General features: G+C 41.8%; 2 protein-coding genes across 11 annotated transcripts in view; one reads left to right on the top strand and one right to left on the bottom strand.

Moving 5' to 3' along the window:
• atxn2 (ataxin 2) overlaps positions 1 to 18,909 on the top strand; it is a 29,407-nt gene extending 10,498 nt beyond the window's left edge. For 2 of the 8 annotated variants that reach the window (XM_031305322.2, XM_031305316.2), the window contains 18 exons: positions 63 to 251; positions 2,567 to 2,739; positions 3,107 to 3,352; positions 5,060 to 5,245; positions 6,563 to 6,742; positions 6,940 to 7,047; positions 7,141 to 7,211; positions 7,343 to 7,707; positions 8,194 to 8,257; positions 8,379 to 8,525; positions 9,373 to 9,390; positions 10,030 to 10,096; positions 12,245 to 12,438; positions 13,597 to 13,723; positions 14,405 to 14,605; positions 14,707 to 14,918; positions 16,996 to 17,170; positions 18,088 to 18,909. In XM_031305322.2, the coding sequence (XP_031161182.1) occupies positions 63 to 251; positions 2,567 to 2,739; positions 3,107 to 3,352; positions 5,060 to 5,245; positions 6,563 to 6,742; positions 6,940 to 7,047; positions 7,141 to 7,211; positions 7,343 to 7,707; positions 8,194 to 8,257; positions 8,379 to 8,525; positions 9,373 to 9,390; positions 10,030 to 10,096; positions 12,245 to 12,438; positions 13,597 to 13,723; positions 14,405 to 14,605; positions 14,707 to 14,918; positions 16,996 to 17,170; positions 18,088 to 18,116 (2,752 nt within the window). In that variant the 3' untranslated portion in view covers positions 18,117 to 18,909. Of the gene's footprint in view, positions 1 to 62; positions 252 to 2,566; positions 2,740 to 3,106; positions 3,353 to 5,059; positions 5,246 to 6,562; positions 6,743 to 6,939; positions 7,048 to 7,140; positions 7,212 to 7,342; positions 7,708 to 8,193; positions 8,258 to 8,378; positions 8,526 to 9,372; positions 9,391 to 10,029; positions 10,103 to 12,244; positions 12,439 to 13,596; positions 13,724 to 14,404; positions 14,606 to 14,706; positions 14,919 to 16,995; positions 17,171 to 18,087 lie in introns of all 8 variants that reach the window. The other 6 variants (XM_031305317.2, XM_031305315.2, XM_031305320.2 and 3 more) reach the window with 4 other exon arrangements.
• Positions 18,910 to 24,138: 5,229 nt separating this feature from the next.
• sh2b3 (SH2B adaptor protein 3) overlaps positions 24,139 to 26,470 on the bottom strand; it is a 55,609-nt gene continuing 53,277 nt past the window's right edge. For 2 of the 3 annotated variants that reach the window (XM_031305343.2, XM_031305342.2), the window contains exons 7-8: positions 26,169 to 26,346; positions 24,358 to 24,722 (exon numbers count right to left, since the gene is read on the bottom strand). In XM_031305343.2, the coding sequence (XP_031161203.1) occupies positions 24,358 to 24,722; positions 26,169 to 26,346 (543 nt within the window). Of the gene's footprint in view, positions 24,723 to 26,168; positions 26,347 to 26,470 lie in introns of all 3 variants that reach the window. The other variant, XM_031305346.1, reaches the window with a different exon arrangement.

Raw genomic sequence — 26,470 nt, 5'->3', positions numbered from 1 at the left:
CAGGCCTTCCCTAGTCACTCCATCCCTCTGCTACCATTGCCTGACCGGAGCTTGCTTTCCAGGGTTCCCCTGGAGCGGGACAACTCAGAAGAGTTCCTCAAGAGGGAGGCACGTGCTGCCCAGCTGGCAGAGGAGATTGAGGCCAGTGCCACATACAAGGCCCGTGTGGCCCTGGAGAACGATGAACGCTCTGAGGAGGAGAAATATACTGCTGTGGTGCGAGGGGAAAGGGAGACTCACACACTTAGCAGGTGAGACCAGGACATGCATACAAATTTAGGGCAAATACCGTATTGGTTCGAATATAAATATAATATTCTTTTCTGGAAATACATCTGAAAAAGTGGGGTCGTCTTATATTTTGTGTCTACACTTTTTTATGTTAATACACCCACAACAACAGATGTCGCCAACAACACAAAACGAGTAAAACGCGCGTTGCCGTCCTAACTGAAGCGAGTCACCGTCCCTCACAGCTAGCTAGTGCCAGGGCCTGAAACATGGAGAGACACCGCGATTGTCTCAAACAAAGTCTCACCTGGACTCAAGCCAGCCGATGGTCGCGCTGCGACTCAGCTGTTCAAGTTGCAGAGGCTGCCGCATCCTTGAAAGTTTTCTCATGTTTGGTCTCAAAATGGCGTTTAACACTTGATGTTCGGCAAACAACATTTTCAAGACATAAAGTGCACACAGCACGGTCCTTCTGAAACATGAAACCCCACCCTTCTGTCCATGAGGGCTGGAAAGCCAGAACATTAACTTTAGCTTTCTTAGCTAGTGGGCCTGCCATTGCCGACATAGTGCTACCGAGCCCACTCCGCCAGCAGCGTTACTAGTAGCCTACTAGCCAATCAGAGCAGAAGCAGAGTAGGGTGGGTCTTTGCTGCATGCAGATAGTTTTTATACAGTCTATGGTGGGGATCCAAGTCAATCAAACTACTGTAAATAACAGGTCTCGCAACTGTGAAAGTTGTAATTTGGCATGCGGATGAGCGAGTGCTTCAGCATTTCAACTGTGATTTCAACACATCAATTACTCTCTTGCACACATATTGCCAGCGTACCATTGGTTAAGGTACCGCATGCCCATGATAAGGTTGCCAACCCCTGCTGTAAAGTCACGGAGCTGGCCTGGCCTGTTGGCAAACTACATCTCCTGTAGGTCTGTTTAAACATACATCATTCATGTTATATTGTTATAAATTCATCAATAAAATATTCCTTTCACCCTTTTTTTGTAACAAATCGCAATAGGCTTATGTGTAAAACGGACTATACATTTCATGTGGGAGTGCTGATTTATCCGTCAGGTACTGTGCAGGGTTTTTCCTGCATAGAGAAAGTTTTGGCGCCCCCCGCCAAAGAAAAATCTGCAGCGCCAAAGCGTCTGATTTTCAGTAGCCAGCCTCCCTCTCATCCACAGCTGATCTATTTTACACATGTAGCTGGCGCTGATAAGACAGCTAAGCTGCATCGTTTTGAATGAACGCTCCGCTGTGAAGCTAGCGCTAACGGGATCTCCGTTTGCAGAGTTCAGGCTGTACCAGACTCTCCCGGTGATCATGCTGCTCTGGGGGCCCGGCTGCGCAGCGAGAAGCCGCTGCTGACGGGCGCAGAGCTCCACCGGAGCTCGGACTGCAGCCTGTCTCTGCGGCCCTCTGACGGCATCAGTATTAAATTGAGACAGTTTAATGACCGGTTAAAAACGTCTCGTAGTCTAATTAAATAGTAGTCTAATTCAGTGTTTTGGTACAGTTGGTTTTAACTCCTCATGCGAAGTGTAGTAGGCCTATGGGAGTACACATGAAAACCCTGAACAAGCAGCGTCGTTCCGCGCCATCTTTCCGCTGTGCCCCATTCACGTAGTGTGACTTTTTCACTATGAAGGTTAAATTCTGCAATTTATCTGCGGTTCACATGTATGCATGAACTGTGGTGGTCCGTTACACTGTAGGCTCAACATTACTTATAATTTTTGATCAATATAATGTAGAAAACATTACACTTCATAACGTTTTGTATCCATAACATGATTGTATTATTGTACAAATCAGCAGTAAAAGCAGTAGCCTATGTAAGTCAATCCTACATTTTTCAATTTGGGAGCAAAACGTGCTCCTTGGGGAAAAAAAGTAACCATAAGCCCTGTTCATACTAATTAAACAACTGGACTTTGGGGTCAAGTGTAGTCTATCCGGCCCATGTCCCGGATGTGAAAGCCCCCTTACTGGGAATACTAAATATAATGAAATTCCATTATGTTTTGTATTTTGAATTGTATCTGCGGCTTGAGAAGCATATTCGAGCCTTGAAGGGAGACCAAGTATTTCCAGCAAATTCACTAAGTAGACAGCAGCTGCTCCCAGAACAAATACTTCCTTGGTAATTAAAGAAAACATGCTCATTTTGGCTGATGAGAAGTATTTGGTTAAATGTAATACAGTGTAGAATTCATTTCTCCCCTTTATAACTGAACCATCTGCCTGTATTAATTTCTCCCCTTTATAACTGAACCATCTGCCTGTATTAAGTGTGTGTGTGCGTGTGCGTGTGTGTGTGTGTGCAGAGAGAACAAGTACATTCCTCCAGGTCAGAGGAACAGGGAGGCAATGTCCTGGGGACTGGGACGTCAGAATTCACCTCGTCTGGCTCAGGGCTCAGCTGGACCCTCAACTCCTCGACCAGGACCTCACGACTACAGTCCTAGCTCCGGGGCTGATCAGAGGGTGGTTAACGGAGGTATGTTTAATACATCACACGCAAAACTATGGTGTTACTTGCTACAGCTATATACAGTACATAATGCGTACAGAGGTATAGATTTTTTTTCTCTCCCTCTGTTATCCCCTTCTCTGTAACTGAACTAAAGCCAGTGGTGACTTTTGGTTTAGTGTCTCTGGGATGTTCATATTTGTTGCTAATAAATCATTTATTTATCATTCTTTACTTGTGTCAATTGAATAATTTTATTTCTACCTTGCCATTCTTACTCATATTTATTAATCTCCCACTTCTTTATATTCCTGCTATACCTTTGTTTTCCCCACCCTAACTGGTTGTTATCTGCCGTTTGTCATCCTTGATCATTTGTCCCTCCTTCTTTTAGGTTCATCCCATTGGCCCTCACCCTGTCCGTCTCCTTCCTCCCGCCCCCCCTCTCGTTACCAGTCTGGCCCCTCCTCCCTGCCTCCTCGGGCAACCACGCCCACCAGGCCCGCCAGACCCCCCTCTCGACCTTCCAGGCCTCTCTCTCATTCATCCCACCCCTCCTATCCCTCCTCCTCATCCTCCTTTTCCCACCATGGGCCCACATCGCCAGCCTCCACTCTGCCCAAACGCATGTCTTCAGAAGGTACCCACATCAATGTGGAGTAGACCTGGGCAAAGGCATGAGTTGAAGGTGGATGGATTTAGCTCAGTATGGAAATGATTTTCCATAATAATCAGACTGAAAGACGCTCGAAGCGTCTTAAAAGTTAAATAAGGAAACTACTTTCAAAAATAAATTTGCCCAGGTCTAGTGTGGATCAACACAAATAGGTGAAGTTGCTTCTTCAGACTGATTTGGGGTCAGATTTGCAATTTCCATACCAATTGAAATTGTGAGGATTTGGTAAGCCCTTAAGCTGATCCTTTTTCAGTGCGTCAGGCAGTTTCACCTTGTCGTGGGTGCACCACGATGTGTGCTGTGCTTTCTGTCAGCAAGAGTTAAACACCAAGGCACCAGTTTTTGAAATGTTTTCTGATGGAGCAGTCAAGAGGAAGATCTTAGCAGACAGCATAATATTCTAGCTAATTTAGGAATGTTGTTGCTGCTAAAGAATTGTAAAAAAATTGACTTGGCTAAAATTATAATAGCCTTAAACATTTCAAAGGCTTGATTGTTGCAATGTATTTTTTTTTTTTTAAATACAAAACTGCGAATATATGGTACACATACAGTGCTTAACAGTGACACTTTCTGTTGTGTTGGCTCTGCACTGCAGCGCATTGGATTTGAAATTATATCAATGAACATGAGATTAAAATACTAGCTTTGAGCTTTAATTTGATGGTATTTACATACATATTGGATGGTCTGTGTAGGAAACATGGCTCCCTTGTTTGCCATTCTACCCATTTGACCTTTTCTGCTTAAAACATTTAAACTCTTTTGCACCTGTGATTACACTTAGCAAGTGTGATCTGTTGTACCTGTAATGACAACCTCACATTATGGCAGCAAGGTGAGAACCTCAACCACTAGAGGATATCAAAACAAGAGTACCAAGTTACTATTTAATCATGTCTAATTTAGGAATTTATTTTTTAAACATAAGCAGGTGTGTTTCGGTTGTAGACTCACCAGTATCTTCCATGGTGATGCTCTTTTTCATTGTCCTAAAATGGGGCGGGGCATTGTTTAACAAGAGTTACCAGTCCTACTATGTTCACCTTCAAACTCAGTTAAAACTGCAAGTGAGCCCTTTAACCTCTTAGTCCTTGTTTTGTGTTGAATCCAATGAGCTGGAGTACTAAGCTAAAAAGTACTGCTGTCCAAATACTTATGGATCTTGTTGATACTTTTCAAATGTGTTTACAGTAAAATGGCAAAATATTGAACTGATGTTAAGCCAAAGATCAGTTTTGCACTGGGCTGTCACCTCTAAGACACACAGTTTGTGTAACTGAACAAACTGCTAAACAGTGAATTCTTTAAACACGGGTTTCCACCTTACCTTCTTTCCTCTGTTTCCCCATTTCTCATCTCTCACTTCACTTGGTTGTGGTTTGAAGAGTGTGGCGTGTTGATTGATCACTTTGTGGGATCATCTGCAGTTTCTCCACTAACACGCATGTCACCAAATAACATCACTGTGTGATGTGCTATTTAAACCCTAGATTAAGATCTAATCAGTGCAGAGTTTTTATTTTTTATTTTTAAAAGCTTTTGTAAGACACAGAGTTTCAAAGAGAAACCTTCACAGCAGGATTGTAGGAAACAGGCTTGTCAGTGTGCTTACCTCATCCACTGTCTGTTTATGGAGTTCTGTCTTCATCGGTCTTTCTTCATCTACAGGCCCACCCAGGATGTCTCCGAAATCCCAGCGGACGCCTCGTGCTCACAGAGTGCCACCCTGTCGGACCACTGGCGTTCCTCCAGGAGTGGATTTAATTTCCCACAATGCCCCTGGAGAGGTCCCAGTGACTCCACCAACCAGGAGCAGCTCCTCTGGAGGGACATGGTCCTCGGTGGTTAGTGGAGGTAGAATAGTTCTTTCTTTCCTTTTTTATTTCTTTACTCTTTGTGAGTTTTTATTTTGATTTATTTTTGACTTCATTAAGGTACCATACAATGGTACATATCTGCAAAGGAGATAATAAATTATAGTTTAGACAAGCACCACTGAACGTTTTGAAGAAAATATTTCCGCAACATTTTCTGCCTTTTTGTATTATATATTAAAAAAATAAAATAAAAAAAACAACAACTCTTTTTCAGTTCACTTCACTACTTATCCTCTAATGTTGGCAAGTAAGTGAAGTTGATTGGGTTAACTTAGATTATACCATGGTCTGGTGAATACTCGATTCTGATTGGCTGCAGGGGTGTCTATAAAAAAAGTGTTGTAGGACACCTACTAATGGAGTTCCGGTGAAACTGACTGTTTACCGTTTGAAATTAATAAATAAATGCGCTGGCTACATCAGCTGTTAGTAACCTTAGTGCCCATGGCTAGCCTAGCCTACATGAAAAAAATACGATAACCTGTTTGAAAATTGGTATGAGCAATAACTGTTTAGGTTAGGCTTAATGTTGCTGGCAATTACGTCAGCTTTATGGCAAATCTAACACAATAAGTAAGGGTTTACTTACTTTGTATCAGCGATCATGTCTCCTCCAGTTTGCCGTTTAGCTTGCTACTTAGCTAAGGCTTCGACCGACAGTAGCCTAACATTGTTCCTGAAAATCTTTATATTGTTTTGGGGACAATGACATGGCTGGATAGCTAGCTTGTCTTGTTGTTCAACATACTGTCAAATTATTTTTACTGATTGCCAATTGTACACAATGTTATTGACTTTGAATCTTGCTAGCATAGCGTTAGCTTTCTGGCTCGTAGCTAAGCTGAAGGGTTCTACGAGCTGAGCGGACTATAAATATCTCCCGTTGCTAAGGGTGGCAAGTCGTATCTAAGGTCCTTCCTATTTCCTGGAGGAGTAAACAACATTTGCATTGCATAAGAACCTTATAGGATGGAAATGATTGTTCCAGGTATTAGTCAAACCCCCAGGGAAACAGAGTTATTGTTTGGAAAAACTTTAGATTTTGATTGTAAAACAAATTATAAAACTAATGTTTTAAATATGTTATTTGGCAAGTGACCATGTTATAAGCGGGTTAATGCCCTTCGAGGTGTACATTGTCAGGTATTAATGGACTTCGGCGGAGGCTGCGTGTCTGACGGTTCAGGCCTTGCCATCGTCCATTAATAACTGACAATGGACACCTCGTCGGGCATTAACCCTTACATAATGTTACATTATATGACCAAAATCTAATTACTACTCCCCTCCTCAGCTCACAGACCTCGCTCCCCCCGACAGAATAGTATGGGTGGAGCCTCTTCTGGCTCCTCCTCCCTCCCAGCACCCCAGACAGGAACTGCTCCTGTGGAAACTGTTGCTACGGCAACATCAGCTTCCTCTCCTGCTGCTGCTAGCCCCGCCCCCAACATGGTCGCCTCTTCTTCAGGAGATGGTAGGGTTAAAGTCAACCCCCACTTTCACTGAGATTGATTAAGGGAATGAGAAATGCTAAATATGATATAAAATACCTGATTTATGTGTATTTGGATTTAATGTTTTAGTGTAGGTTCGGTCACTATCAGAAGCACTTCATACAAATCCTTGCTTTGCCATTTTGCTGGGAGTCAACAGACTATTTTTCTGTTATAGCAAAAGAGTGTCGTGTCCAGGAAACAAGACAGACATCCCCTACGGCAAACAAGGAGAACATCAAGCCCTTGGACAGCTCACCTAGTATCACCAGACCAGTCTGTAAAGGTAAAGAATACACTGGGCATCAGTATTCGCTGAATTTGTTTGGTAATCACTAAAACCCTCAATCATGTATCTCTCTCTCTACTCACCTTACAGGACCCCCTTCTATTCCACCAGACCACAGAAAACAAATAGATAATTTAAAGAAATTTAGTGTCGATTTTAGGGTAAGTATCTCTTTAATTTGTACCGTATAGAGCTGCTGAAAATCTGATATAACTAACCTCGTGTTTTTGAGGCTTCACTAGAGGTTGTATGTGCCTCCTCTAACTCTTCTTTTCATTTTCCTTTTTTCCAGTTGCAGTCTAGTTCAAACCCAGACTCTGCCTTTGACCAGATGATGACCAAGCCTCCCAGAGATCCAGCAGACAAGCCAAAAGACCTTGCCCTGGACAAAGCCTCCACAATGGGGCGGGAGGGCACTGAAGACGGTGTTGTAGTGAATGCGGCTGGCACCCCCGGTGGTGCCCCTGTTCCGCCCACCACCACCACAAACACCAGTAAGCCTGGCAGCCCCGCTGCACTGTCCCCATCTCCCTCAGCCCCCGACCAGAAGAGGCCGGGGCTGGATGTGACATCACAGGGAGTTCAGACGACAGCCACGTCCTCATTCAGTGCACCCAAGCATGAAGAGAAGGAGGAGAAAAGGGAGGCAGTACAAGAGTGAGTGGAAGAGACATTATGCTTGATAGGGGAGATTGAGCATATGTTTTAAGGATAAGTCTGGTCACTCTGTATCTTTCCTATCATTAACACATCTCATGAAAAGACAAAAAAACATAGGCTTGATCCTAACAGGTATTGTATGTGTCTAAGCCTGATATGTTTTATTCCATTGTGGTCCAAAAACAATTAAAACGCATCAATGTGCTACACTGTGGCACTGGGTGACATGTTCCTTCTTCACCATGAATATGGGCACTAGTTTATTCAATCCCACATACACGTCCTGCTACTGGAAATACTCACTAGATCATTAAATGTGTAATAATGTGCTGCTCAAAAGGTGTCCGCAACAAATGCACTATTTACTCCTCTTTGAGTAATGTTTGGCCAGCTGTATTAGGAAGTTAGTATTTTAAGAAAAATATAATTCCAGACTGATCCTTTAAATGTTAACATCTTCACTGTTTTGTTCTCATCCCACAGTCAAGTAAGAAAATCAACCCTGAACCCAAATGCCAATGAGTTCAAACCAAGGTTCAATACACAGGTCAGTATGCACTCCCGCTGCCAGACAACACATTTTAATTACCACGAACTGAGGTCATTTGTAAACTCATTTTCTATGTCTCTGGCTATGTCTGTCTCTATTTTATATGCTGCTTCATCAGCCCAAACCAGCCAACACCCCGACGCCTCCCCGGCCTCAGGGCCAGCCCAGCCCCTCCATCGTAGTCCAGCAGCCCCAGACTGTCTACAGCCAGACAGTCTGCTTCCCCCAGATGTATCCCCTCACACCAGTCAGCCCTGGAGTGCAGGTGAGACACACGCCTGTATGCTTAAATGTGCAGTACGAAGATAGATACGTATGTTTCTTTTTTTGTGCATCACATTGAAGCAATATGAAATGCAAATCCTTAACAACCATCACCATGAGGTCTCCCAACATGTCTGCTTATGTTTGTCTTCATTTGGTATTTTCCTCTCCTTTTCTGGCTTTGATTAAGTTATAATGCATGCCTATATATATTTCCCTCATTTTATTTTTAATAGGCTACACACTGCACATTTTTTGTACCTTTGTACACCTTGATATACAGAACATTTGCGTCCTTCGTCATCACTTTTCTTTCCTGTGTCATCTTCCAGACACTGTTATTTGTCTGAATTATTGTTGCTGAATTATTTGAAAAATGTTTTGGTATGGTCTGGAACATTGTAGTTACTGTGTCATCTTTTCTTGATTTTTGTCTGGGTGGGTGGTGATGACGGAAGGAGGGGATTTGTTCATGTTGCGAGTTGTATGTTTTGTATTTTGTTAAAAAAAAACATAAAAAAAAAAAAAATTAATTAGAAAAAGAAAAATGTTTTACTTGGGATAAGAAGCTTAGAAATGTTTAAATAAAGGAGGAAATATATGTACACAATATGAACTCAAAAGAATATTTTTAAGCACTCTCAAAGCACTTATTAAAAGTTTTTAGCATATTTTTGATGAAAGCTATTACCTTTTGTAGTCTATAATTTCTTCCTGTGTTGCTTTAAGAAAAACTTGGTGATCCAACATCAGACACGTGTAAACGATAAAATACCTTGGTTAACAACTAAAGAGTGGTTCTGTTTTCCTTTTCTCCCCCTCCTCCTCTCTCTCTCTCGCTCCATTAGAAAAGCATAATATGGAAGGTTTGTGAATTTTTTAAATCCATTTTTTTTTTTTTAAGCCCAATCAGTACTGAGATGTTTAACTTGCTTGTTGAATTAATGCCATCAGATGTTGGTTTGCCAACTTCTTATTGCAATTCATTTTGAACTGTCATTACAGATAGACTTGTAACTTCATCTTATTTCTTTTGGCTTTATCTATTTACCAAACAAATGTGTAAATGTAAGCCTTACAGCCTCTTTTGTTTTCTTCACTGTTTTTTAAAGAAATGCATGGTGTATAATGTTAAAGAGTTAACAAATGGAAGATGACATGCAGTGTTTGGGTCATAGTCATAGTTGTAAAACACCTTTTTCTGCCCAATGATAGACAGGCATAGAAAATGCATGTGGCCCCAGGTAAGAGATAATTCCCACAATCTCAATGCGTATATGTGTTTTTAATATATGTCTTTTGTATGTATTGGGTAAAGGATTAGCTACTAAAGCTCAAAGCTGAGTAGTTGGCATCCTCCCGCACAGATGGGTAGTAAGAGTAGTCCCACACAAATAAGCAAAAATGTGTCTGTTTATAGTCAAGGGAAGGCTGAAGAGTCCTGAGAAGATGGTGATTAAACTTGTTTTCTTCATCTGCCACCCTCCTTCCCTTCCTCACTCCAGTCTCCAGCCATGTACCAGGTTCAGATGCCTCATATGACAGTCAGCCAGTCTAAACCCTACAGACCAGGTAAAGGTGAGAATAACCATTGCTTTCTCTCATTCTCCTCTCTTTCATTTCCCCCTCGCACTCTCATTCCCCCCTCTCGCTCTCATTCTCCCTCTCCCTTTCTCATTCTCTCTCTCATTACTCTTTCTTTTTGGTCCTGAATGTATGAATATTATAATAATGATTCCTACCACTTTCTTGAGCCTGACAAAAAGTGTGACTGGCTGATTGGTTGATTAATTAATAAACTATTATCCCAAAGGGAAATTGATTTGCAGTGTAGGCACAACATGTGAACATGCACAATAAAAACATACACAGTAAGTCCAAAAACATAGGCCAGTATAAATGTGGTGTCATACCACACGGGCAGAAAAAAGAAATACAGCAATACTGTACCAACAGTGCACCGACCTGTACTACTTATACAAGTAGTTAAGAGGTGTGAATCTTCACTGATCTTTTGATTACGATTATCATGTCTTCAATTCGATATCTCGATGCATCACGATGCGTCAAAAACATTTTTCTATTAAAGCCATATAGGCTATTTGACTTGACAAGCTTGCATTGTCAAGTGCAATGACCAAGCTGCAATAAGTAACTTTAGACTGGAATGATGAGGTGTTTGGGTTTGTTTCTTTAAGGTAGCTAGCACGAAGTTTACCTATTTTGGATTAGTCATATACCACCCTACTTTTAACCTGCAAATCTATTGTGCTGTATTGGAATAACTGACCCCAGACAGCTCTTTAACAAAAAAAGGTATTGTTTACTGAACAATGGCTTAAATGTACAAATAATATTTAGCCGTTAGATTGAATAACAAAAAAAACATACACAAATCACACCCTTTAAATATGCTAACTGCAATATTTCTTTAAATGATACACACAACTACCCCTTTACCCGTTTCTCTACCAGTTTCCACTTAAAACACTCCAGCTACACAAAATGATTCCTCCTTACAGCAGTTTCAATGTAAAACATGCTCAAATCCTATTAAACCACTGTGTTACCACACGCACATGCACACACACACGCCAAGAGGAGAAAAAAATAAAATAAATGCAGGCCTGATGGTAGCTCGTGTGCGATGCGTCCGGCAGGACGTTATCTTCAGTGAAGCAAACTCACAGAAATCCAACTTACAGTTAGCGGTTAGTCCAAGAAACACAACTCCAACACAAGAACGAAAACCAGTCCCCAGCTACGGTAAAGTCCTCTTCAGCAGGGAAACGCACTGTTGTCCTTTCTGGTCCGAAATCAGCATCCTCCGAATCAGCAACTCTCCGCCCTTAGCTCCAACTTTAGTCAGGCACACTAGCATAACGTTTGTTCTAAACCACTGCTGTTAGACAAGAAAAGTGCCGTAATGTACACCTCTTTAGCTTCGTTACTCCACTTAGATCTTCTCCAAGCTAACTATTCTAGTGTTTCTCGATGTTTCTCAGTGTTTATTTCCTCTTCTCGATTTGCGATTCTCTCCACTGTCCTCCTCGTGTCTCCGCTCAGCCGTTTTGCGTGTGTGTGTCTGTGTTTGTGTCTGTCTGTCTGTCTGTCTGCCTGCCTGTCTCTGTCTGTCTGTCTGTGTGTGTGAAACGGGTTAGGCTACTGAGAATGTTATTTTTCATTTGAATGTTTATGCCGTGGCCGGAAAATTAATGAGCGACATCATTGCGTTATAATCGAATATGGGCGGCCACTGCATCGATGCAGCATTGTCCATGTCCGCATCCCGATGCATCGATTATCTGATTAATTTCAACACCTCTACAAGTAGTAGACGTATTAGAAACTGATTTTGACATAAGTGAAAACAACTTTTAAACGGAATAAAGAAATAGTTGCACTTAACTTGGATGAGCTACATTATTGTGGAATTTATTACATGCATCAATTAAAGTTCACTTTTACAAGAGAAAAGGCTCCAGAAATAACTCGTACTACTACTGGACTACTAGTATCTCGGGGAAACTTTTTTTTTTTTTTCCAAAGATGGGTTGACTAAAAGGGGGGTTATCGTCTTATATTCATGCCAATTCGGTAAATAATTTGCCTCAAAACCAGCAGTATTTTATTCTACTCCTCCATTATTATGTTAGTTCAGATTTAAGGGGTGTTAGACAAAACTTCTTCCCCATGAAATCTCTTTACGTGATTCTCCAGTACCCAACATGCCCCAGCAGAGGTCAGACCAGCACCACCCGCAAGGCACGCCCACCATGATGCACCCAGTGACGGCAGCAGGACCCCCTATTGTAGCACAGAACCCTGCCTACTCTGCTCAGTACTTCACCTGCAGCCCGCAGCAGTTCACCAGTCAGCCACTGGTCCAGCAGATGACACATTACCAATCACAGGTAAGATTGTATCAGAACAATACAACCTTTGGCAGCTTATTCAGCAATGCTTGGCCCAGGAGGCTCCTCTCTTAGGAACCACATGTAACCAATACAGTTACTCTGGTACCATCAGTTAGTGCTGGCAGTCTTTATTGTTCCCAGCTGCCAGCACGATGCCAGTGTTTCATCACATCTGATTTGTGGAGCTGTGTGCAGCCTCCTGCTGTTGCCTGTTTGCAAGCAGGCTGTGATAGAACAAGTACGGGGGCAGTTAGCAGATTGGCTTTAGGGTGTTTAAAGGTAACAATGACCACATAAGGGATGGGAATTTCATTCAGTTTTATTGCTGTAAACATTAATGAAACTGACTATACAATTACATTTAAAAAAAAAAAAAGGAGATGAGATTACATGTCATTTAGCTGACGCATTTATCCAAAGCGACTTACAATTGCTATATATGTCAGAGGTCACACGCCTCTGGAGCAACTAGGGGTTAAGTGTCTTGCTCAGGGACACATTGGTTGATGTATTGCAGTGGGAATCAAACCCGGGTCTCCCACACCAAAGGCATGTGTCATATCCACTGCGCCATCACCACCCCCAATAAGAGGAAGGGAGGTTTATTAGGTAACAATTCCACTTCAGTTACTTAAAGCACAAAACATCACCAGAAAAAAACACGAAGTCTACTCAAGGCACCAATTTATAAGTGTTTGTAGTGCTGGGTTATGTTAGAAATGTACATTGTTATTGACAAAACAATACCTAAATAATTATGTACTTTTTTCTTTTTCTTTTTAGAATTCCTTAGTTTGAGAAATGTATGCTTGCTTTTCTACAAAACCTTTTTTTATTTTACAAAAGAAGCCAAACTCCTTAAATGTTGCATATTGCCCTAACACAAACAGCCACCAAATCTTTGCTTTAATAAAATACTGTCTAAAATTGGAAAAGTTTTATTTTTAAATCACTAAGTATCTGATCAAACCAAGTGTTTGATACCAGTTTTTGGACGTTTTTTTTTTATTTTATTATTATTTGATGCTACATTATAGTCTGTACCTCTGAGGTTAGGTACCCAGCCATAATCGAGGACAAAACTTTGTTTAAATTACTTTGTACATGGGCTCTAATGCTGATGTTGTCAGTCTTCTGTCCTTATATGTCCTCCAGGCGCAGCATGTGTTCAGTCCCGTAATGCAGGGCAGTGCCAGGATGATGGCGCCTCCCACGCACGGCCAACCCACCCTCGTCTCTTCCTCAACTACACAGTACCCAGAGCAGACACACACCATGTATGGTACGTCAGCATACCACTTGTGTATGTTCATATGCAATGAGCCAGAATGTGCAGGTAATGTTGTGGGTGTGTGCAAGGGTTAATGCCTGACAAGGTGTCCATTATCAGGAATTATTAACAGGGAGGCTAGAACTGCTAAAACGGTTGCCTCTGCCAGAGTCCATTAAGGGCATTAACCCATTTATACCATGGTCATTTGCTAAAAATTTTTGAAAGACCATTCATTTATAAATCTGTTTCTCTGGTAACACCTGAGAGTTTGACTAATACCTGTAACAGTTATTCCCATCCCATAAGGTTCTTATGCATTATGGAAATGATATTCATTGCTACAATAAATAGGACGGACCTTAGATATGACATGGCAACGGGAGATATTTCTAGTCCGCTCAGCTCATAGAAACCTTTGACTCAGCTAACGTTACGAGCCACAAAGCTGATGCTATGCCAGCAAGATTCAAAGTCAATAACATTGTGTACGGATGACAATAAAAAGGCATGCAGCTATTCAGCCGTATCATTGTCCCCAAATCAATATCAAGATTTTCACGAAAAAATGATACGCCATGTGTACTGTCGGCCGCAGCCTGAAGTAGCGAGTTAAAAAGCAAACGGGATGTGAGGCGTTTTAAACTGTTTTAATACTTTTCATCATTACTTACACTGATTCCTGTCTCACAGTGTCTCAAGGGCCAATGCCTCAGCAGTACCCCCACCCCAGCGCCACCTTGCACCCTCACCCACAGCACCCCCAGCCCTCTGCCACGCCTACAGGCCAAGGCCAGCAGGGTGGTCCCCAACAACATGGAGGTCCTCCGAACCACCCAGCTGCCAGCCCAGTCCAGCACCAGCAGCACCAGCAGCACCAGCAGGCAGCAGCAGGTGAGGTTTCCTGCCTAAGCCTTGTTTCAAATGGAGCACTATACAGTAGTATTGGGTGTAGTAGTATTGTGTTACTATGAGTGTGTTTCTGTGTGCCTTAGCGGCAGCAGCAGCCCAGGCCCTCCACATGGCCAACCAGGCACCGCAGCAGCAGATGTATTCTGCTTTGGCCCCCACTCCCCCCTCCATGACCCCGGGGCCCAACCCTCAGTCTCCCCAGGCATCGTTCCCCTCTGCCCAGCAGACGGTCTATATCCACCCACAGCAGGTGCAGCACGGCTACAACCACAACCACATGGCACACGTGCAGCAGGTAGGTCACAACCTGCTACCAGCTTGAAATGTGGGATCAGATGTGGGATCAGGTCGCTCAATACTGGACCAATTTCAAAGCTTTTGGTCCACTTTAGTCACTTAGACACCAATGCATGGGAAAATAGGTTCCATGTAGAAAAAAACAACATTACCCTTTAATTCCATATAGAAAAACAGAAATGCTGAAAAGCTAACTTCTTGGGTAAACATGAAGGTTTGGCCCGTTTCTGTCTTATAGTTCGCCATTATGGAAGACACGCTTGCATTTGCTTTGCTTAGAGAGTTAGATGATAAAGTTTATCGATCCCTGTGTCTGTGTGTAAAGTATGGAGCTTGAGTCAGGACATGGTTAGCTTGGCTTACTTCTAACTACTTAACACGTTGTGCCTTTTGTTTAATATGTACACAAACAGAATGTAAAACACCCTGTATGACTATTTCTTGGCAAACAGCTGCACAGAGTGACTGTATGCAGCTTGTCCGATTCTGGGTAGCTTCCCAGAGTCTTGTCATCACAGTGAGGCTGCCAGATTTAGTGCCTTTGTGTCTGTACAGAGACCCTTTATAGCAAAATGTAAGCTCACAGACTGTATCCTTAGCTGGAGATGCTGCACAAAAACACTGGGCGGACTGATAAACTATTATTTGTAGGTCTAGCATTTAACTTTTTTTGGGGGGCTTTTCCCTTTATTTGATAGTGACAGTGGATAGACAGGAAAGGTGGGAGAGAGATGGGGGATGACACGCAGCAAAGGGCCACAGGTCGGACTCGAACCAGGGCCGCTGCAAAGGACTCGGCCTACATGGGGCGCACGCTCTTACTGGGTGAGCTAGAGGTCGCCCCCCAGCATTTAACTTTTTCTAAAATCACTAATTTTATTTTTTTACATTTCTGTTTGGGTATGAATTAAATAAGATACAACTTGTTAATTAGTGAACTTTAGAGATGATGATATATATACATATTTTTTTAATTCAGAGAGAGCCAGGGCGAGCTGTTTCCCCCTGCTTCCAGTGTCACGGTAACCAAGGCTAATTGCCTCCTGACTCCAGCTGCATACTTAATACACAAACATGAGACCTAATATTGATATAGCTTTTGTTACAGTGACTTTCTTTCTGTGGTTATAAATTAGCAGAATGCCTGCGAACTTGCTTTGACTGTATTTAGGTGACAACTAGATGAGTTTGAGCTAAATTCTTCTATGGATTGTTCATAATTTTTGTTTGCTAGAAGGATGCTGTACTTTATGCTTTATTCCATTCTCCACACCCAGAAATTGGTCCCTAGTCATAACCGCACAGTATCCATTTATGCTGCTCCCGCCAGTAAGACACAGCATGAATGTTGTGCATCAATGCTCGTCTTTTTCATCTTTTTAAAGGCAGGGTTAGTAACCATTTCCAATATAATTTTTTTGTATACAGTATATTGTTTGAAATTGTCTTTACACTGTGACAGCAATAAATAACTTATGGTCTCTGAGAAAAGGAGTGAAAATAATCTGTCATCTGTAGCTGCTGTATTCCTCTAAAAATGTCCACCAATCACTGCCTCGCGGTCCACTTGGAAAGAACCAATGAAATGCCTCCTTGCCCAGCTGCGTGTACTCTACCTCTGCCATGAACGAGCCTGAGATCAATGCGCGTAGTCGCCGCTTTGCTAACAGTAGTCATGTTTGTTTTAAACATTTGGTATGGTAATATTAAGTGTTTGCTTACCGGTGAATGAGACATGAAGTACAATTGCGGTCCTTTCTCTGCTGTAAAGCAGTGACGCAGTGGTGCTTGTGCACGTCTGTGTGTAGGTCGGAGCCCCGAGGGCAGGGGTGGGGTTAGACGGAGCCCTGAGGAGATGCTACTTTCAAATCTTGCTAGGTTTTCAACATTACCAACCCTGCTTTAATTAATTTGTCTCTTGTCCTTCTGTTTCTCTCACTGTCATTCTCACTTTCTGTCACACTTTTGCTCTTGCTGTCTCACACACTCTCTCACACACACACACACACACACACACACACACTCTCTCTCTCTCTCTCTCTCTCTCTCTCTCTCTCTCTCTCTCTCATACATAGGCCCATATGCAGTCTGGTATGGTGCAGTCTCACCACCCGGCGCAGACCCACCCCACGATGATGCTGATGGCTACCCAGGGTCCTCCAGGGGGTCAGCCACCTATGCCCCAGACTGCCCTCAACCCCATTCCCGTTTCCTCCACCACACATTTTTCCTACCTGGCACATCCACAAGGTATGTTTATTTTAATAATTTATTTCCCTCTACAGTAAGGAGATCACATAAGTGTGTCATTGTACCTAACTAGCTGTTTATACTCACGTATGTGCACATTTAGGCTTCCAAATTATGAACCCTTTATCAGGCTGGTTGATATATCGAATTTGATAAATTCAAGTGTTTGTTTTTGCACAAAGTAAAAAATATCCACACTGAAAATTTAGTTGTTTTATTGTGCACACATTTACTCAAAATGTAATATAGATCGACTGCCTACATTAGCTGTTAAGTCATGACAGTCCCTGTAACGAGAAAAGTTGCAGTCCATGCTGATCTGCCAAAATTTTGATGGGTCTGTCATGACTCCAGATGGCTGTCTGGATCTCTAACAATCACATCTACCAGAGGAACAGACTGGAAAAAAAATACTAATTTGTGCTGACAAGAAGTAAAGCTGTGGCACAGGACCATACAGTGGGTGGACTTTCCTTTTTTAAAGTCTGTCCTTACCCATAGCACAGTTTGTATTGTTAGTGTGACATTTCTTTGTGTTGAAAAAAAAAAAGAAGAGTGAGAGTGTTATTCTTAAAAGACAGTAACTTTGCAAGATACTCAACTTAATTTGTCTAATTCAAACTGCTGAAGCCTTGTATTATCTTCAGATAAACTATTGCACAGAACGAGGACCGTTTTGCCCAATAGGATCTTAATAGCTAGTATGCTAAGGAGGAATGATTACAGCAAGCAAAACCCGTTTTAACATTTGTATTCTTATTGCTTTAAGACGCACCATTAATAAATAAGAACCTCTTCCTTAAGCTTAATTGTCCCCAAATGTTATCTTTTGGCCACATCACCCAGACTTAACCCTGTACTGTGTAATTGTGGTCAGTCTCTATCTACATTTCCCCCATTTTGTCTCGTCTCTGCAGTGCAAGCTCATCATCAGCAGCAGCTGTAGGTAGAGGGCGCCAGCGAGCTGAGGGACCCGCTCTGCGGCGCGCTTCTCAACCAGAGCCTTCATAACCAGGCGATGAAGAGAATGAGAGCCCTCTCTTTCCTCATCCTCACTGGACATGCTTCACATCAGCTTTTCTCTTCCCTCCCCCCCCCCCCCCCCCCCCCCCAGACTAGGCAATAAGAGAATGTTAACAGGTTGATGCAGTGACATGTTTTAATGAGCTAGAGAGTTTTAATGGGCAAGACTGCTCCTCATTCAGCCCCTGTTCACACGCAGACCTCTGCAAACACACACACAGAAACACACATGAACAAAACACCCACACACACTTTCAGGGGTCCCAAATTGCAACTTGAGTCAGCTTGCCAAGTAAGATGTGAAAGCGAAAATGAGAGAAACTAATCAGAGAGAGTGAAGAAGAAAATTCAACTGGAACTTGTATTCTGTCTGCACCTTGTTCTGAAAAAAAAAATTATCTTCCAACAGTATTAATCTTACTGTTTATTGCTGCTGCTATGTGCTGCGTTTGTTTCCAGACTACATGACAGGTTTCTAACCAAACTAAAAAAACGAAACATGACAAAAAGCTTCTGTGAAATAAACACGTTTTGGCAGCCAAGAGGACAGGAGAAATGTTATTTATGAAATTATAATGGCTGAGGTGATCAGATCCCACTTCTCACCTGACCCTTATGTAACTTTTAAGTTAAAACTTTTACTTTGTAGATAATATAAATAATTTAAAAAATGAGCAAAAAAATTTAAAAACAATAAAAAAGTTTTAAAAACTGAATGGTTTACTGTGGTTGCATTGCATTCTGGGTTTATCATCTGTTCCTTCATTACCATGAACATCAGTACCATAGTTTTTCAATCAATCCCACGTACACCGCCCTGCTAACGGAAATACGGGCGCACCAATTTTGTATTCAGAAAGTCTCAAGATCTCTTACTAGAGAACAAATGAGAATAAATTACATATAAAGGTCACAACAAGACATACAATCAGTTATTACACACGCGCACACACACACGTACACGTTAATTAAAGCTACAGACCGTTTCACGGCAGACATGTTGACATGTCATAGTAGGAAAATCACAGGTGTATTCAAAACCATTAATGATGGCTGCATTCCACTTAGGAGAGGTCCTGGTATTGTGCATGCTGACTCACTGAAATAGCTTACTGGGACACTTGATGGAATTGAGCCATTGTTAAGGTTATCAATTTCAGCTGTGCTTTTCCTACTATGACAAGTCAAAATGTCTGCTGTGAAAAAGGTCCATAGTGCATAGTTTCTGTCTCCCCCCATGAAGAATTCAAAGTAATGACAACAACACTGTAGGCGCGGCCACATGATACAAGCCTTCCGTGATCGCGCACAGCCCCCACCCCTCCTCTACGCAGTTGCTAGTAGCTCAAGGAGGACACAGAGGATTAAAAAACATGATAAACTCTTCAGAAGAGGTAATTATCTTCACTTGAGTTTCTGCGCGCGCAAGTCACACAATCTTCTGAATAGCCATACTGAGAAATCTGAGAAATACAGAGAGTTGTGTGGAGCTGATACTCCACTTTTCCCGCTTCGGTCCCCCTACAGGTTGTCTCATTGGAACTACAGCTGCAGCTAAAAGTTACAAAGTGTTGCTTTAATTAGCTTTGTAGCAACTCATTTGGCAATGGCTTGAGTGTAACGGACGTTCATTAATGTCAAAAAGTTACGCACTAAAGCTTTAAAACCTTCACAAATGCTATAGAACTCAGAGAAATGAGTGTTTCAACTTCAATTTAATTGACTCGTGTTTGACTACTTTGCTAAAAACTAGTTCCCCAGCTGTAATTACAACTGTTGCCAGGCTACTGTTTCCGAGGTCAAGAACAAATCTTTATGTTCAAGTCAACAGCTGTTGGCTCGTCACTGCTACATTGCAGGCAGCCATCGGTTTCTATCAAATGTTTTGACCCTGTCTAAATGATGGCTGTATTATTTAACAGTGCTTTAAGATAATTTCGAAATTCTAATAATAGATCCAATACTGTCGGGGCACCATTTTTGCTAATACCTAGTATCAAAATAAAGTATGATAAAGTTTACACTGTTAATTCTTATACGGATTAGGCAAACGAGATATGTTAATTCATGTGTATACCCCAACATCTGGAACTATTATTTTAAACAATTAAATGATGTAAATCAATTTGGGACTAAGGTTATGTTCTAATCTTATTTTAACACTTCATGGTAAAGGCTACATTTGTTTTGGTCACATTTTGATTCAGCTTTTTAGGTAATTCAAGCACCAGATGGCCTAAAACAGGACCATTTATCTGTAACTTTGCTTGTACAGCAGTTATTTGGAGACCAAGGCGACACAGAGACTTCAGAGAGTGTGCACACAAAAATACCTGATCATGTCTTTTTTTTTTTTGGTTAGGTTTATTTTACAAAAAGTCAAATATACAGTTGATATATATATTTAATATAATTTAGATGCTTATAACTGAAAGGGATGCAAACACAATGACAGATTTTAAAAAGCTGTTGAGGGCAAATTGGGTTAAACTGGAATGTTTACAGTGCTAAGTTAACAAACAGAATGAACAGTATTGACATATTACATTCATCAACTGGACATTTTAAAATAAACGTACGGGGGAGACTAATGGTGTTGCTGGAGCGGATGTTGAGGACTGAAGACACCTGATGTACAAAGGGATTTTCCAGAAGTGTTAACTCGATTCTTGCAGCAAATTGGATTGAACCATGACACAAAATGAAAAGCCATTTAAAAAAAAAAATGTGGTAGCCCTGGTTTTAAATATAGCATTTCTTTCTGGGAACTTTGGCATCTTAAGTCTATGAGCAGGTGCAAACATTACATTTTCACTCACTTAATTCATCCATCTAGAAGCCTCTGTCGCTGCTTTCATACATAAAATGGTGTGAAGCACTGGGTAGCTCTCAGATATTGCACTACACACATTCTGCACCACATCATGCCCTGAGCTTTTGAAAAAAGGGGAAAAGCAACAGCAGCTTTCTGGCAAAGGCAAAGTCATTCTCCCTAAAAAAAGAGAGGGAACTGATAGTCAAAATAGTTAAGGTTACCGTTGCTTTTTCTTTAGCAGAAAATAAAACAGAGAAGTGATGAGGGATTTGTTAAGACTTGGGCGCATAAAGGCAGGTAGACCAACCGTACTTTTGCCAAAAACATCCTTGTTTTTGTTCCCCTTATAAACACTTTGAAGATGTCAGTCTTGAACATGATAACATTTAAAAGAACTACACAACCATTGTAAAATGTTCCTTGGGTAGACAAAGCTGACTTATTGCTTAACAAGAGAAGTAATCACAGCTGACTTACTCTGGTTATGTTCATGAGGAAATCAAGTTGCATTCATGGCTTTCTCTTACAAAAAAAAAACAGGAAATTACAATGAGAAAGAGGGCAGAGAGACGGAGCGAATCGGGTCTAAACCATACACTCAGCATAGGTTTACTTGTAAATCTTAATCAACTGCTAAAGTTATTGTAGTGCAAGGTTAGAAGACAGACAAGTCCTAGCACACTATTTCCCAAAGGCATCCTGTCGCTAATGGAAGTGAAGCTTCAGTTATTGAAACAAAATTACAGAAAATGCCATCTTTGGTGTGCATCAAAACTAATGATTTTATGTGGACAACTGGTCACTGTTTATGGGATATTCTGTGTTTTCTGTGAGGAGAGACGAGGTTAATAAGTAACTGAAACAAATCCAATGTGGCGCCAGGATAGTCTCAAGATGGGACGTAACACTTTGGATTACAAATCAGCTCTTTAGATGCTTTTGAGAAAACTCAGACCTGGAGGTGGAGAAGGTTAAAACACCCCGAACAAACTGGTCGCAAGATTAAAAAAAAAATAGCTTGCTTTGGTAAAGGCTTAATTTTTGGATGTATTCCTTTATTTAACCTCCTAATAAAAATGCGGTATGTCAGCTCTTGACAACTTAAATAAAATATACATATTATTTTCATCCACCTTGGTTTTTCTATTGGCTGCTATTGTGAACTTGTACAAAAAATACAAAGAAAAATGTTTAATGCTATGAGTGTAAAAAAGTAGAGTTGGAGACATGATGCTACTCCAAGAATCAAGATTTGATTAAAGACGTTAGAAAATAAATGTTAATATCTACAGAGGTACTTGTGTGACTTCAGTGTCACTCTGTCTCGCAGGAGTTGCATCATATGACCGTCTACTTTTAAGAGTTTAATGTAAGATTATCAAACATTATAAACCTGGATGGAAGTTTCCAGTGCTTTCTGCCTCATTTCAGCTGTGTCAAATATCTGACTCAGGGTGTATTCCCGCATAGCTTGATCGGACCATTTGTTTCAGAACCTGAGCATTTCAACGCATTTTGGTGACACGGAATACTTTTTATGCCACAAAATCAATCCAATGGAGTGACATTACTATAGTTTAATCAATGGGTCATCAATAATGTGTGTATACACTTGGAAAGCGTATTGTGGCACACAATACATTTTGGCCACATGGTGTTGCCATCAGGGGAAAGATCAAGTCAAATCCTGTACAGAGAAGCTTCACTCGTCTCTCTCCTGATGGTTTATTTATATCATCACATTTTCTTTGTTCTTTGTGGTAGGACTTATTTCTGTGAGACCATGTGATTTTGTGAAAATAATGCCTTTGGTGCCTGACATGTAACATGTGAGTGACACTACAAATATAGTTGATGCTGATTTTGGGAAAAACCTAGCAGTGTGTATGTGAGTTTTGTACCAGACTGAGATCAACACAATCATGCTGATGGACTACACTTTGACTCTTCTCACATACACCAAAACAAACACATCCAGATTTGGAGTGGTGGAAGCAGATCATTTTCTAGTAATAGCTTCCCAGGTGAATTTAACCACATTTTGCCCTTTTTACTTTATTTTTTTATTTTTCTACAAAAGAATCTGTGTATAGAAAAAATACACATTGTTTCCAAAGTGCACTGAAAGCATTGTGCACTTAAATATATAATAATGCGCAAGAGGAAGAATAGCTAATAAAGAGTGTAGACAATAAGAGTGCTTTCTCATTTGTGTGTTTGTATAAAAAGGTTTACTCCACACAAAGTTCTGTGTGTGAAGAGTAAATGTCTTTTAAATATTTTAAAGGAGCACTTGATTTAACCAATTTTGCAGGCAGTGCCTTCCCATCAAGGGCCAAACAAGTTAAATCAAGCGAACCTCTTTTGAATTCAAAAGAATAGAAACATTTAAAAAATATGTTTTGCCCGGGCTCGAGGACAGCTACACATGTGGCTATTCCTCTCTCACACAGAACCTCAACATCAATAAAACGAGAATAATCATCATACTCAACGCTGTTATAAAACTCCCAAAAATACATTCACTGTGGACACTCGGGGTGGAGGTTGTGAAGGTCTGACACTGGTAAACACACGGCCAGCACAGACATAGTGAGTGAGTGTGTGTGTATGTTTCATCATCAGACAAAGACTTTCTTCTTTCTACAAAGTTCTTAAAGGACAATTCTGGCGCAAAACGAACCTAGGGGTTAATAACAGATGTGTACCCACTCGATCGTTCTCTGGGACATGTTTTCATGCTAATCGAATGTTTGGAGCTTGAAACAAGCTAGCGCGGACCGCTGATTAGCTTACAACGCTAGTATTTGGGGCACAGGGAAAGTAAAAACAAATTGCTATTTATACCACTAAAAGACTCAAAATATCACCAAACTTCAACGGTAGCATAATGAGGGTCTAATAGTTTAATAAACTGTCTGTACACTTACAAAGTTCTCAACGCTTCGGTTAACATTTAGGGACCCTCATTATGCTACCGTTGAAGTGTGGTGATATTTTGAGCCTTTTTAGTGGTATAATAAGCGATTTGTTTTTACTTTCTCTGTACCCTGAATACTAGCGTTGTAAGCTAATCGGCGGTCCGCGCTAGCTTGTTTCAAGCTACAAACACATTCGATTAGCATGAAAACATGTCCCAGAGAGCGATCGAGTGGGTACACATCTGTTATTAACCCCTAGGTTCGTTTTGCGCCAGAATTGTCCTTCATCGTGCACTCTCTGAGAATCTCACACACCGCACGTGAAGCTGGGTAACAAAATGTGTCTGTATGATGTGTGCATGAACATGTCCGCTTCACAGGTGACGGCCGTCTGTCAGAGGTGATGGAGGTCTTTTTAACTCAGCGGGTCAGAGCAACATGTACTGATTGTCTATCGCTCGCTTGCGACCTCGCTCAGGCTCCAGCTCATAGTCAGAGTCCCGCTGAGGGATGTGGGGGTTGGGATGGCGAAGCAGGGGTCTCCTTCCCACCGATTCACTCCGACGAAGAGGAGCGGGGGCTGACGGAGGAGGGTCAGGGACGGGGTTGGTGCGAGTGACCGGGCGGTTTCCCGGCTGGGTAACAGAGCTGGGGCTGGAAGTGGTGCTGGTGCTGCTGGAGCAGGAGGAACGGGGCTGAGTGACGCTGCGAGCCAGACTGCAGTGAGCCAAGCTGGGCTCAGAGCTCCACCGATGGAGGGAGAAAGGGACGAGGAGAGCGCCTGACAGCTGACCTAATTAAAAAAGAAAAAAAAGAGGAAATGAGAGTTTTGGTGACTACAAGCAAAAACGTTCTGGGAACATGGCAACGCCTCTAAAAAAAATGTACTCGGAAGTAAGAAAACAAAGGTGAACTGTAAGATTATAACCCAAACTGTCATAGATGTAAACATCCATTAAAGTTTGCAGAACAACTTCCTTGTTCAAATGTGACCCACAGCTTTTTTTGGGCATTTTAGGCATTTAATTCCACAGGACAGATGAAGACATGAAAGGGGAGAGAGAGAGAGAGGAATGACATGCAGCAAAGGGCCGCAGGTCGGAGTTGAACCCGCGGCCACTACGTCGAGGAGTAAACCTATATACATGTGCACCTGCTCTACCAACTGAGCTAACCTGGCCACATTCGACCAACAATTTGTGTTTTTTTCACTTTGGGTTGTAGTGCCTTGTGAACACTTCCAATAAAGATTTTATACACAATTACCTAAAATAATTTACTTATACTTTTTTTTTTTTTTTTAGGAAACTTGCTTATAAAACAATAATTATTCAATAATAAAAAAAAATATTTTTATGTAACAAACTTATGTTTTTAATTCCCTCCTCTACAAGTATTTCGCAACCTCTCAGATGTATCCTGTGACCCAGTAGAGGAGCCCAACCCTCAGGTTGGGTACCAGTGGTTTCAATATTTACAACCTATCTGTCTGACTGCTTGTGTTTCTTGTGTGTTTCCCCATTGGACTTTGTTGCCATGTTTACAGATCTCAGCAATTATTTCTGTATGTGCAATGTTACCATAGCCAATAAAAATGATGGTGAATACTACAAAAATAAGACCCAAGTTGTAATAAACATGTTAATGTAAAAATCAACACTCAGACATAAATCATTTCTCAGTTAAGCTTGTTTTGTGGTTCTGCGGAGGCTCCACGCAGAGTTTTCGCCGTAGCCTACTTAAGTGGCCTGAAGTTTCTACTTATGCGTTGGTGTGTGCGTTGAGCCGGCATGTGTGTGTGTGTGTGTGTGTGCGTGTGGGGAGTAGGTGATAGAGCGAGGGAGAAGTAAGAGAGTGACGGCGATTAGCTTCGGAGCGATCAGCGACTCTAGAGTCATAGTGAGAGAAACAAAGTGTCTCCCCTGTGTTTTCTGACCACGGTGGGAAATCTGTAGCAGGAAAAGTTAACCCTCTCCTTGATTTCATGTTGTTTATGAAAAAGGAGAACCAGGAAATGAGTCGGGGGAAATCAGCCGATCGACGTACGTCACCGTGACGTACGTCACCGCAACGTGTAGTTACATTTTTCGAGAGGTGCAAGTCAGGCCACGGCGTAGGGTCCAGCGTAGGTTTGTGTCTCCATGTACCTATGTACGTAGCAACGGCGTAGATTTTACGCAGAAATATAAATCACGCTTTTGACAGAGATATGACTGAGAGGAGGATGGTAGAGTCTCACCCTGTGATGGAGGGCTGGAGCCCGCCACTACGAAGCTGGAGAGAGTGACGGCACCAGCGGCTCCACACTCTAGCGGGATGGGGAAGAGGCGGAAGTGACCGAGCATGTCCATAACAGAGGGGAAGCGCAAGTGCTGTACCCTGCACTGACCCCATTCTGTTAGCGAGAGGCGCAGGTGCTGCGGAGACAGAGAGACACAGACGTGAGGTGGGGAAAACATCAAGGAAAGACATTTTATTTTACATACAGTTTGAGCAAGAGCTGAATCTGGATGTGAACTAAAATGCCAGTGTGAACAAGCC

This window comes from Sander lucioperca, chromosome 2 (genome assembly GCF_008315115.2).
Source record: "Sander lucioperca isolate FBNREF2018 chromosome 2, SLUC_FBN_1.2, whole genome shotgun sequence".
NCBI lineage: Eukaryota > Metazoa > Chordata > Actinopteri > Perciformes > Percidae > Sander > Sander lucioperca.
This window is presented reverse-complemented; position numbering and strand designations above follow the sequence as displayed.